Source organism: Lactuca virosa, chromosome 3, assembly GCF_052849685.1.
Source record: "Lactuca virosa cultivar CGN04683 chromosome 3, Lactuca_virosa_CGN04683_v6, whole genome shotgun sequence".
Taxonomy (NCBI): domain Eukaryota; kingdom Viridiplantae; phylum Streptophyta; class Magnoliopsida; order Asterales; family Asteraceae; genus Lactuca; species Lactuca virosa.
Genome location: NC_136428.1, coordinates 214,082,673 through 214,094,173, shown reverse-complemented (window position 1 = coordinate 214,094,173; position 11,501 = coordinate 214,082,673). Strand labels below are relative to the sequence as shown.

The following is an 11,501-nucleotide window of genomic DNA, read 5'->3' as shown; positions in this document are numbered from 1 at the left end:
TTTTTTTTAAATATTAGTTTTTTATTGCATAGAAAGCTTGTACCTAGAGTTTTAATACTTGTGTTATTTAAAACTTAAAATTTAAGTAACAAATTATATCCATAGTTAACGCATCCTATCCTTTTTTATGTTCTATGCATTTTTGATTTGTACATCAACCTTTATAGTTTATACCTATTAAGTGGGTGTTTGGGATAATTTTTTAAAATAGCTTATTAACTTTTCAAAATGTTTTTTAAAATAGTTTTTTGAATAAAAAAAATAAAACTTTTAAATAGTTAAAAAATCTTAGTTTTTTTTTTTTTTTTTTTTTTATCTTTTTAGCCATTTTACTTCTAAAAAACAACTTTTAAAAACTTTCTTAAAAATCACTTAAAACAGCTAACCCAAATGTGACGAATGTTCTAATAAATTCAAATTCAAGCTTCATCGATATGCTAATGTTCTCCAAATGTGGTGATGAAATCCATAAGCCCCATAAACGGAGACATTCAATCAGAAGTTCCACAACTTTGCAGGTTAGGGTTTTTTTCGCGATCAGCTATTTAGTTTTGCTTACACGTATCAGAAATCAGAAATTTGTACTTAAATTGTTTATATAGCGAATAGCGATCTATCAACTTGATGCTGTTAACATCAGTTTGTTTTCGTTAACAATTAGCGTCTACCATTGCGCTGGTTTACTTTTAGGGTTCGTAAAAAGCTTAGCAATTGGAAACTAGAAACTTACGGAAAAGAGCGCACTCGTTACAGATGATTAAAATAATGTAAGTATGTGTTGTTGAAAGCTGTAACTTTTCTCATCCAAAATTGATACAGTAATTCCTTTGCATGTATCAATGAATAAGTTAATCAATCACTTGCTTTGATTCGACATATCATACATTATTTATTCGACATATCATATATTACATCTTCCATCTTTTCTTGCTTTTTTTGCGTTTAATAATCATACGTCTACACAAATTGAAGGAGATATGTACATTCTAACATTTATTAAATACCAATATCGAAGTTACAGTGATTGAAAATTTGAAATAACAACTGATCTCTGCAACTGCAAGAGACATTCACAATGCACAATAGATATAACAACAATCAATTTCATTTTACCTTACATCTATCTATACTTTTGGCATTATACGCTTATGGCATAGCAGTTTGATTGTGTATAGAATGACCAGCACCAGGGCTGTTTCCTGGTTTTGTAGGCCTAAAACCAGTTGCAGATTCTGAAGTAGGATGATGAATACCTGAAACATTACTTTCTACTTCTTTTGATCTTAAATATGGTCTGTTTTCAGTGAAAGAATGCCCTGCTCCTGGACTATTCCCTGGTGTTGTAGGCCTAAAGGCAGTAACATCTTTTAATTTCCTTCCATCAAACAATGGGATTAATCCATGGAAAGTGATTAAGAGAAGGAAAAAAACACAAGGGTATATCTGGAAATGAACCATGACTAACTAACTAGACAAATACAAGCTTTAAAAGTTAAAACAGATTGTGAAAATGAGGAAGGGTTGTGGAAGCAATATGGAATGTTATTCTACTCTTCTGGTATTTATAGTATCAGGTATTCAAGTTCTTAGGGAAATGATAACCAATATTCCACACTTATTCTTGATATAGAAATTTTAGGTCCTTTGATTAATTTCATTTTTTATGCAAATCTTTTAGTGAAGTGAAGCCATTAGTGGTCTTTGACTCCTTGAATGCTTACTAGCCATAGAATTTGCACTATTTTTGGGTGATGATGAATTGATTATGCAAAATCATTTATTTTAGAATGTTAGATGTGACTGATGCTTAGATTTTGTAAGTTATAATATCAAAGGAAGTAGCTTTATCAATTATCACCACCACCAAATAGATTCTTAGTCCTTTCCACTGAGTCAATTTTATAAATTATAATTTTATGTTGATGGTTGAGAAAAGATGACAAAATTAAGTGAAATACATCTGTCTGTGTAGTCTTTATATTAATTAGTTTATCACATGAATGTATCATTATATGTTCTTTTACATTGATTACCTTTGAAAAACATAGGCATTTTATGAATATGTTTAAACATTGATTTGTTAGTTTGTATTATGCGTATAAATCTTTGTTGAAAGTTGTTTAAGGCATTGAAAGTTATTTCTACTACTTGTAGTGTTTCTTTTTCTTGTAAATTAAAGTTAGGTTTGCTATATAGTATCAATTAATTAATATTCTATCAAAAAATAGCAAAATGCACTTTTCAATGAATGGCTTACACAGAGTCATAGTTTGACCAAATATCTTTTGAATTTGACCAAATATGATTAGTCTCAATCACTCCTATGTTTTATATATGTCAACCTATCTTTCTCCTATCAATTTATTGACTTTTTACTTTCACTTTTATCATGTTTTGACTTCTATCTTGACTAGTGGAGTTGACTTCTACCTTAAACAACAACTTTATACACAACACCTCAAATTACAACTACCGAACCTCAATTTAGTGGATCTTGATTTTCTTAAAATAAATCACGATTATTGATTTATTGCCAAATTTTAATATTTGCCCTTTCGGAAAAATTCATGGTCAAGGATATAAAGAAGCAATAATCCATTTTAAATTATAAAATTACTAATCAATCCTCGATGTGACCCTACCACTCTTAACAAAGCAACTTGCGATTAGTTTACTAAAAAGAAGTCAAAACATAAAAAATGATGATCTTTTCATGCCGACATTTGTGTTCATGGTGGAATTTAAAATTTAAAAAATATATATTTTTTCCTTTTTAAGAAATTTCATAGTTGGCTCCATAACCTTTGGAAGCCTCACCCTCCCACTACACTTATAACATTGGAAAAGTGGTTAATAGTTTAACAAGAGACAAACAGAATAAGATTCTCTATTATGCATTATGCTAGGCTGTAGTTCACAGTGAGTGTAGTTTTAAACTTTTTTTTAACTTTTAATATCGTTTTTGAAAAATCATTGGATGAAAGTGACTTAATTTTGTGGGGTATGGTTTTATTATACTATATCTTTTTATATATATAATACTTTCTACACTTTACTGCTGTGTAACTCATTAATATACATACCTAATCTTGTAAGTATTATGTTTTCTCATAACTTTTTTCATACGTGGTTGAAATGAGAAGATGAATGTATTAAAATTATTGAGTAATTCAGATTTTATATTGTTAGAAAACTTAAATACTAATGAGAAATAAGTTAGGAATAGTAAACTAAAATTGGCCACAATAGTTTGTCAAATTGAGATAATTTTGGTCCCTCTAATAATATCGTCCCGCTTTCGTTCTTCTTCAGATCGTTAGATTGAATAATCATCGTTCATCCTTCGTTGTTCCACCATGGAGAACAATTTTGATCAGGTGAAACCTTAAACTTGTGTTCGATTTCTGTTTTTAAATAATGCGTGAAGTTCGGTTTTATTATCTTAATCTCTGAAATTAACAGGATTTGATTTACGCAATTTTCAAAGCAAAAAAGCAATCGATTCGATTTCTCTTACAATCAATCCACTTCCGATTGAGATTTTCTGCTTAAACTCTCAAATTCCGATATGATTTTTGTATTCACCGAAATACGTTTGTTTCCGTTTCCGTTTCAGAGCGGGAGAAGAACGTAGACGACGAGGAGGTAGAACACATTTGATTATCATAACTTCAATTCTCTAAAACATCTTCTGGTTAAATTTTAGCGTCTCAATTGTGTGAAACGCTGTTCTTTATCATGCTAAATTGAATCGAAGTTGTTCCAAAACTTCGCCATTTCTGTGTGAACAATCGATTCTGTATTTATGTTTCATGTGTCTTGATTTTGCATAAATTAGCTCCGTTTATTGAGTGTATATGATTTTATTGTGCAGGAAGGAGCTGTATTTGTTTCTAAGGTACTACAACATGAATGCTGTATTTGTTTCTTTAACACTTTATGGAATAGTTTCAGACTTTCAACCAACACAGAAACTTCAATCAGGTAAGTTTTCTTGTTTATATCTTCTTGCAATTTATATCCTTTTAGATAAAAATAAAACTATAATTACATGACATTACATTAACACAAGATATAAAATGCTGAAATGAGTTTACAAATATATAACATAAATATATAAGTTTCACTTGCCCTAGTTGTGAATAGAATGCCCCGCCCCAGGGCTGTGGCCAGGTGTTGTTGGCCGGAAGTCTTGAGCACTTCGCGGTGGTGGTGGTGGTGGCTGAGACTCGACTGTAGTGTTAGTTGAGATAGGTTTTGTCTGTAGAGCTTCAATTGCATTAAGTTGGCTGATGTTTTGTTTTAAGTTTCTTGCATCAAGATAGTGAATGTGAAGGGTTATGGTTAAAATGAGGATGAAAGTAACTAGGGTTAAGTTTTTTAAAGCCATGGTGTGTGTGTGTGTGTGTGTGAAAAAATGAGTGTTAGATATAGAGAAATAGGCAATTGATAAGAATGAAGATGGTTAAAGTGCATGGTGTTTGTGATATTTATAGAGGTTGTATGCATGGTTAGTGTTCTTTTGAACCACAAAGTTGTAGTATATAATATATATATTAAATAGTAGTGGGTTTTAAAAGAAAATTATTAAAAAAAATAAAGTAATGTGGAAATATTTAAAATATTAAACAGACTTTTTGTGGTTTTTAAATTTTTATTTAAGTAAAGTAATTTGATATTAAAGGGAAAAAAAAATCTTTTATAACCATCTGACCAATCCTAAAAAATAAAAATCATATGTAATTCAAATGTTATTTTAAATAATTAGACTTAATATTATTAAAAGTAATTTACATATTTTTGTTTCCTATGTAATACTGATTAATTTTTTGGATATGATTCAACAAGAATATTTTTTTTTTCCCTTTTTAGTGTCTGTTTTATTGTTTCATAATAACACTTTTAGTCTTTGGGTTGTCTAAGTTAACAAATTATTCATTAGTTTTAAGATATTGACCATTTTGTCCTCATCTTCTTCATCCTCTACAAAACCAAAACTCAAAACAAATTCAAAACTGCAATCTTTTTTGTAAAACAAACACAGAGAAGAAATGAATATACTTCAAATCATACTTTAAGATTGAAAACATATAAGCTTGATTCTTAAAGTGTTCTCTCGGTTATTTACTTTATTTTAATTTTAAAATTGTTTTTAAGGTTTTGGACTAACTTTAAGTTTTTATTGGAAAAAGGAGAAAAAAAAAGGAGAAGAGAAAGGCAAAATGGTCAGTTTTAAAAAAAGTTAATATGAAAGACTAATGTACGGACAAAATAAAAATTGATTATTAAATGTTTGATGATAAAAAAATAATTTAATCTTTTTTGGCTTTCTTTTTGTTATATCTTCACCTCCACTGGCAATGACCACTGATCTGGTCAAACCAACCATTTAATAACTATGATTTATTATATCATTAGTGATAAGTAATTTTTTAATATTTAAGGTACTTCCATTCAACATTTTATTTAGTTGATGGTTACTCTTATTTTAAAAAAAATAAAGAGCATTTACTATGTTATAAGATGTATGATTTGTTTATGAAAAATCATTTTCAGCCACTACAGCTAACTTGAGGATAACTTATTGTAGTGCACAGTTAGTCTAAATAAATGGCCAGTCTCCTACTTGGTACTATTTTCTTTTTTAACTAATTTTTGGAAGAACCAAATTTAAATGAATTAAGACTTTTGTAGTCTCTCAATTGATACATCTTTGGTAATTCACTGGTATTTAATAAGTTACACTTACATTAATTAGTCACATAATGAGCCGAAAATGAGTCTTTGAAAATTTTCATTCAAATTAGTTATCACTCTTTTCTTCAAAACTTCACGTAGTGTAATTTCGACTTTTTCACTCCAAACTTTTTTAATGGCACCGATCAATTGTTACTAGGGACAGTTTTGAAGTGGTTGCTTCTTGTTTCGGGAGTATCGTATTGTGGGTGTGTGGATTCCCAAGGATTATAATATTTTCATGATCATTGGCAACCATTTATTTGGTTAGTAAGGATTTGGTTAACAATAAATAATCGTCAATTATTAAAGGTCATCACAGTTTAGACGACCTTTTAACATTAAAAGACCATTGAAAATTGAACGTTCTTTAGTAACATCGGTTTTCATTTCCAACCATATTGGTAATGGCTAGCCAAAGAAATGACTTACACATCATGAACATGTTATAATCGATTTATCATTTATAGTGGAAAACAACTAATTGGTAAACCACACACACAATACGAATCTCCAAGAACAAAAGACAACCACTTCAAACATACCAGAAGCGAAAACATGAAGATGACATGGAGTGGGCCCTATTCGAAGACTGACACACGTCGTTAAAAAGGTTTGGAGCGAAAAAGAAGAAATAACACTACATGGTGTTTTGAAAAAAAAAAAGATTATATGAGGAAGTTATATAATGTTGCCAAGCCATGTTTCGAATGCAATGCATAGTCTTCATAAACCCTAGGAGATAAAACTTATGTAGATTCACCAAATCTTCGTTTAAAACCAAATCCCTGATTTGATGAGATTGACTTTTCTAAGATAAGAGTAGATCTGGTATTTAAGGAATGGATCATATCAAATCTTCAGAATGCTTCTTCACCAAGTAAATCTGATTAGCTCCAAATTTAGGTATCGGCATCAGCATCAGGGAGATCAGTTTCAACTTCAGCGTCAGCATATGCTGATCAACTTCAACGTCAACATCAAGGAGACAATCGTTGATCAGCTTTGGCTTCAGCTAAAGCAGCTTCAGCTTCAGCTTCAACAGAATATAACCATCAATGTGTATCATCAGTGTTCAACGTATCGGTGTATTACAGGATCAGTGTGTCATCAATGTAAGTACTTCAGCATATGGACACTGATCAGTCTTCAGTGAATGGTCTTCATGCTTATAACACTTGTCTTTGGTGTTGATAGAGTCTTCATGGTCTTGTGTTCATCAGGGGATGATCTTCAGTGACATGAACTTCCATCAGCATATCGATAGAGTCTTCAAGGTCTTGTGCTCATCAGGAGATGATCAATTTGTCTAAGTTGTATTATTTTGCTAGTTTTTTTATAATAAAATTATGTATTTGTATTGGAGGTGCTTTTAGTGTTTTAGGGAAATGTTTGATTTAACACATGGAAATGATATTTGTGGAATCACAAGTGTCAATGTATTATTATTGGTAGAAATGCGGTTGTATCTTCTATCTTCTATTATAATAAATGAAAAATAATTTTGCCACATGTCAATCTCTAATGAGTTTTGATATTTGTCATTTTGTGATAATTTTTAAATAAATAGTATCCACATGTCAATTTATAGTTTTTTTTTATTAATTTTTAAAATTAAAAAACCACATAATACTTATACTTATACTTATATATGCAAAGTATCATATCTAATAAATACTAAATTGCAACTAATATGTTTCTTAATTTCTTATTTTAAAATTTTATTTTAAAAAATACTTAATATTTACATTTTAATATTTTATTTTTTTTAATCAACCGTTGTAATATACGGGTTTTACATCTAGTATAAAATGAATGAAAAACTAGGACATGTTTCATCTAACACTTGGGATCCCATTGTTATATAGTATATAAAATGAATGAAAAAATGTTGAAATATTACAAAGACTTGTTCAATCAAAGATCCTTGGACTTTGGATTCGATCATTTTCTTTTTAAACAAACACAATTGGGCCTTGGGCTTTTCTTTTTTAACGAACACAATTTGGAAATTGGAATGAATACTCACCTCTTTTAACATTTATCTCCACGAATCACGACTGAAACTATGAACGAAACATAAAATTGATACAGAGAAACAGAAGTAAGTGATTAAGATATCCACATATCGAGCTAGCCAACAAACACCAAGAACAACTTCAAGAATACTTTTTAGTTTTTCTGAAAAATGATCTAAAACAAACAATATTACTTGTTGAAATTATATTTTTCACAAAATTGGAATGAAAAATCTCAGTTGAGTTGAGGAACTTTATGACTTTATGAGGAACAGAACTATGATGGGCTAAAGTGGTTAGTGGATATCCTATTGCAAAAAACGCACTAATGAACTAACCCTATCAATTGTCAACGTTTATTGGGCTTAGCCTATTTAATAGTGAGAGATCCACACCTGTCGGATTAATTCGGGTTCATATATTTATTTAATCTGGATCTAATTGGAGCGTATTTAAGAACCAGATTTTGATAATCCCAACAAGAATTTTTGTTGGAAAATGGAAATGGATCTGGTGTAATCGGATGCACATCGGTCATAGCCGGTTCTTTTTGGATTTTGGAATTTTAAATATAGCTCCAACGAAATAAGTATTTGTTATATATTTCTGAATTAATTCTTTTGTCCACCACCGAACTTGAACCCTCAACTCTTTAAGAAATACACATTTTCAACACCTTACCTTTCAGTTTGCTTACTAAAAAAATGCTCTTATTTATAATAAAGGTTAAATCAAAAGTGAAATAAATTTGATAATAAAACTAAATCATGGTTATACAAACAAAAACATAGAAAAAATCATTTAATATAATGTCTACGTGCATTTTTTGAAGCAAAAACATCCCTAATTTTATGATAATCAAGACTTTGTAGAAAGTGACTTTCGATACTCAAAATTGCTAATCTTTTTAATCTTTTTTGACTCATGGTACTTCGAATTTATGATTTCAATAACTTCAAATTTGAAAAAAAAAAAAAAAATCCGAGGCAGCTACTGTAACCGGTAATGTCAACAAAATATTATGTGTTATCAACATATTGGGAAACATGTCAATTTTCTTTGCGAACTCTATAATTTGAATAATTGTCCAAAGAAGTTTGCCTTTGTATGCTTCATCCGACACCATTACCTTCAAAACTTGTAACTTATAAATAAATATTTTTCATCAATATCAAGTTCCTCACCAACTGTCAAACTAGTCTTAAGCACTGCTGACCCTGGGGTGTACGAGCAGTGCGGTCGCATGAGGCCTCAAATTTTAGGGGCCTCCAATATTTGGGACAAATATATAGTTATAGTGTTAGTATTGTAAAATAATTTTTTATCTGTTATCATTAAAGAAAATAGTAATGTCGATTACTTATATACACAATGTAACATCTTGTTGCAATCTTGAACTTATTTTAATCATGAGAAAAATCACAAAAAATCAAAAAATTAAAATTTAGTCATAAATTTTAAAATTTATCAACCAATTAAGGAAAATATTTATATTTAAAGAAAAATATAAATTTGTTTCTAATATAAATTGTTTTTTCTTTTGACTTTTGTTTTGCTTCTAGTACTCTACTACCCGGTATGTAAGAGTTTTGGACACTTATTTGTCATTTGTCATAACTCATAATAAATGTTAATTACATAAACATAGTCTCACTTTAAAATCTTTCTCAAGCACAAGTTGGGAAAACATGATTGAAAGTGTGAAAGTAATAGTGACTCAATCTCCTGAAATAATAGAAGATATGCATAAACTTGTTGATGAAGATACATATATAAAGATAAAAAAAAATGAAACTACTTGTCTAGCAGAGTATATACTTGGAAGATTTGACGTTATAATTGTTATGGTTATATGGTATCATATATTTGATAAAGTAAAAAACCTTGGTAAATAACATTGATATGAGACTATGCGTATTGATTAGGAATGAGTAGTCCCCGAGCACTTATTGAGTTTTTTAAAGACCGTCGAGAAAATGGGTTTGAGAAGGCTTTGGATTGTGGTAGACCTATAGCTTCTTGTTTGGTAATTGATCCCGTGTTTATTGAGAAAAACAATAATAGAAGAATTAAAAAAAACAAAAGACATATTGATGATAGTGGCATTGTGTCATCAAGAACCGATGCATGAACTTTCACCTCAAGAGTTATTCATGATTTAATATTTTGTGTACATAGTTGATCAATATGTTGATTAATTAGAACGAATGTTTGAACGATAAAAAACAATATGAATACATTTTTGGTTTCTTATTCACAACTAGAAAGTTGAAGTCACTAGTGAATTAAAGTCAGTCGCAAAAATCTTAAGAATAGGTTGCAAAATGGTCGTGTCTCAGACATCGATGCTAATAATTTATTCAACGAACTGAAATTGTTACAGAAAGATTTACCATTTGAACATGATACAACTAAAGAAATACTAAATTTCTTAAAAATTATATTTATCTAGTTTCTTGTATATCATAAAGAATATTGTTGACTGTCCCATTACAGTTGCATAAGCGAAAAGAAGCTTTTCAGAACTAACATTTTTAAAATCTTATTTGCGCTCGTCCATGTATCAAGAGAAGTTAAATGCTTTGGCTTTAATTTCGATTTACAATTAGTTTTGAGAATATTGATTATGAAAGTGTAATAGTAATGCGTTAATTTTTTTTATCTTTTTTAATGGTTTTTATTTATTACTAATGACTGAAGACATAATGTTGTGGTAGTGAATTTACTAGATCTTTGTTAGCAACTTTAAGTTTTGAGTCCAACGGTGATAAAACTACTTAAGAATATTCTTACAAGAAAAACTTTATAGGTCTTACTTTGATTTTCGCAGAAGGTCTCCAAAATGTCAGGGTTGAGCATGGTTTCAAGTTTCATACAATATTTTTTTTTTAATTTATCATCAAGTATGGATTTTAACTTTGAACCATCAAACAAAAATCCAAAAATGGATTGAACATGTTGCATTTACTCAAATATACTTTTCAATTGTGAAATAGTCATATCCACTAGAATAATAAAATAATTTGTTTTAAATTTTCTTTAGAATATTGTTTTTTCTTTTTTAGTATTTGGAACTTCAACCAATTGTTTTTTTTTCTACAAGAATTAGGTTTAATAGGAAATTCAGGATCAACTTCAATACTTTGTGGTATTTCTTTAGCTTCATTAATAGCATAGTCAAGCCTATTTTCCAAATAATTTCCAAAATAATTAACTAATCCTTCTAAATTTTTTACCGCAACATCAAGAATCATATATTTGGGTTGTAACTTTTTACTTACCAAATTAATTCTAAATAAAATATCATGTCATATTACTAAACGTAAAATAAATTCAAAACTAGAAATTTACCATTTATTAATGATTCGGCATCTCTACAAACTTTTCCATCATCACTCACTCTAGCTAATTTTATTAAAGCTTTTAATTTGAAAAAAATTGAGTTTTTATTGCTTTAACACTTTTAATATGACTTTTCCAACGTGTTGCCGACAATGATTTAAGTGTTAATTCATCTTCATACTCAAGGAAAACACTCTTATCTTTTTATGGAACTAGAAAAAATATTGCATATCGTTTGACAAGTACCAAAAAAAGTTTTTGCTTTATAACAAGAATGTTACATATCACACAAAACTAATTAAGACTATGACATCCACAAGACATATAAAAAGCTTTTGAATTTATATCAAACAATCTTTTTTTACATCTTGATGTTTACCGTTCATATTTACGCTATTATCATAC

At 29.2% G+C, this 11,501-nt stretch overlaps 1 protein-coding gene across 12 annotated transcripts; it reads left to right on the top strand.

Annotated features, from left to right (window-relative positions):
• The first annotated feature begins 393 nt into the window (after positions 1 to 393).
• Positions 394 to 7,246, top strand: LOC145166968 (uncharacterized). Of its 12 annotated transcripts, none has more exons than XR_013740820.1 (7): positions 394 to 518; positions 662 to 767; positions 3,313 to 3,377; positions 3,617 to 3,645; positions 3,875 to 3,898; positions 6,643 to 6,851; positions 6,934 to 7,246. XR_013740820.1 is itself a non-coding variant. In XM_079086023.1 (5 exons), exons 1-5 carry the CDS (start codon positions 435 to 437, stop codon positions 6,974 to 6,976), a joined length of 399 nt encoding a protein of 132 aa, XP_078942149.1. In that variant the 5' UTR covers positions 394 to 434; the 3' UTR covers positions 6,977 to 7,246. The 12 variants fall into 12 exon arrangements, 6 of the variants coding, with proteins under 6 accessions (XP_078942149.1, XP_078942150.1, XP_078942153.1 ...); XR_013740818.1 differs by having other exon boundaries at positions 3,875 to 3,984; XR_013740821.1 differs by having other exon boundaries at positions 3,463 to 3,645.
• The last annotated feature ends 4,255 nt before the right edge of the window (positions 7,247 to 11,501 follow it).

Bases quoted from the DNA above. Each gene is read 5' to 3' on its own strand.
- LOC145166968 (XM_079086022.1), top strand. From the start codon at position 435: ATGCTAATGTTCTCCAAATGTGGTGATGAAATCCATAAGCCCCATAAA. The intron at 519-3,312 runs GTTAGGGTTTTT...GTTCTTCTTCAG, and splicing joins GAAGTTCCACAACTTTGCAG to ATCGTTAGATTGAATAATCA. The intron at 3,378-3,874 runs GTGAAACCTTAA...TTTATTGTGCAG, and splicing joins TGGAGAACAATTTTGATCAG to GAAGGAGCTGTATTTGTTTC.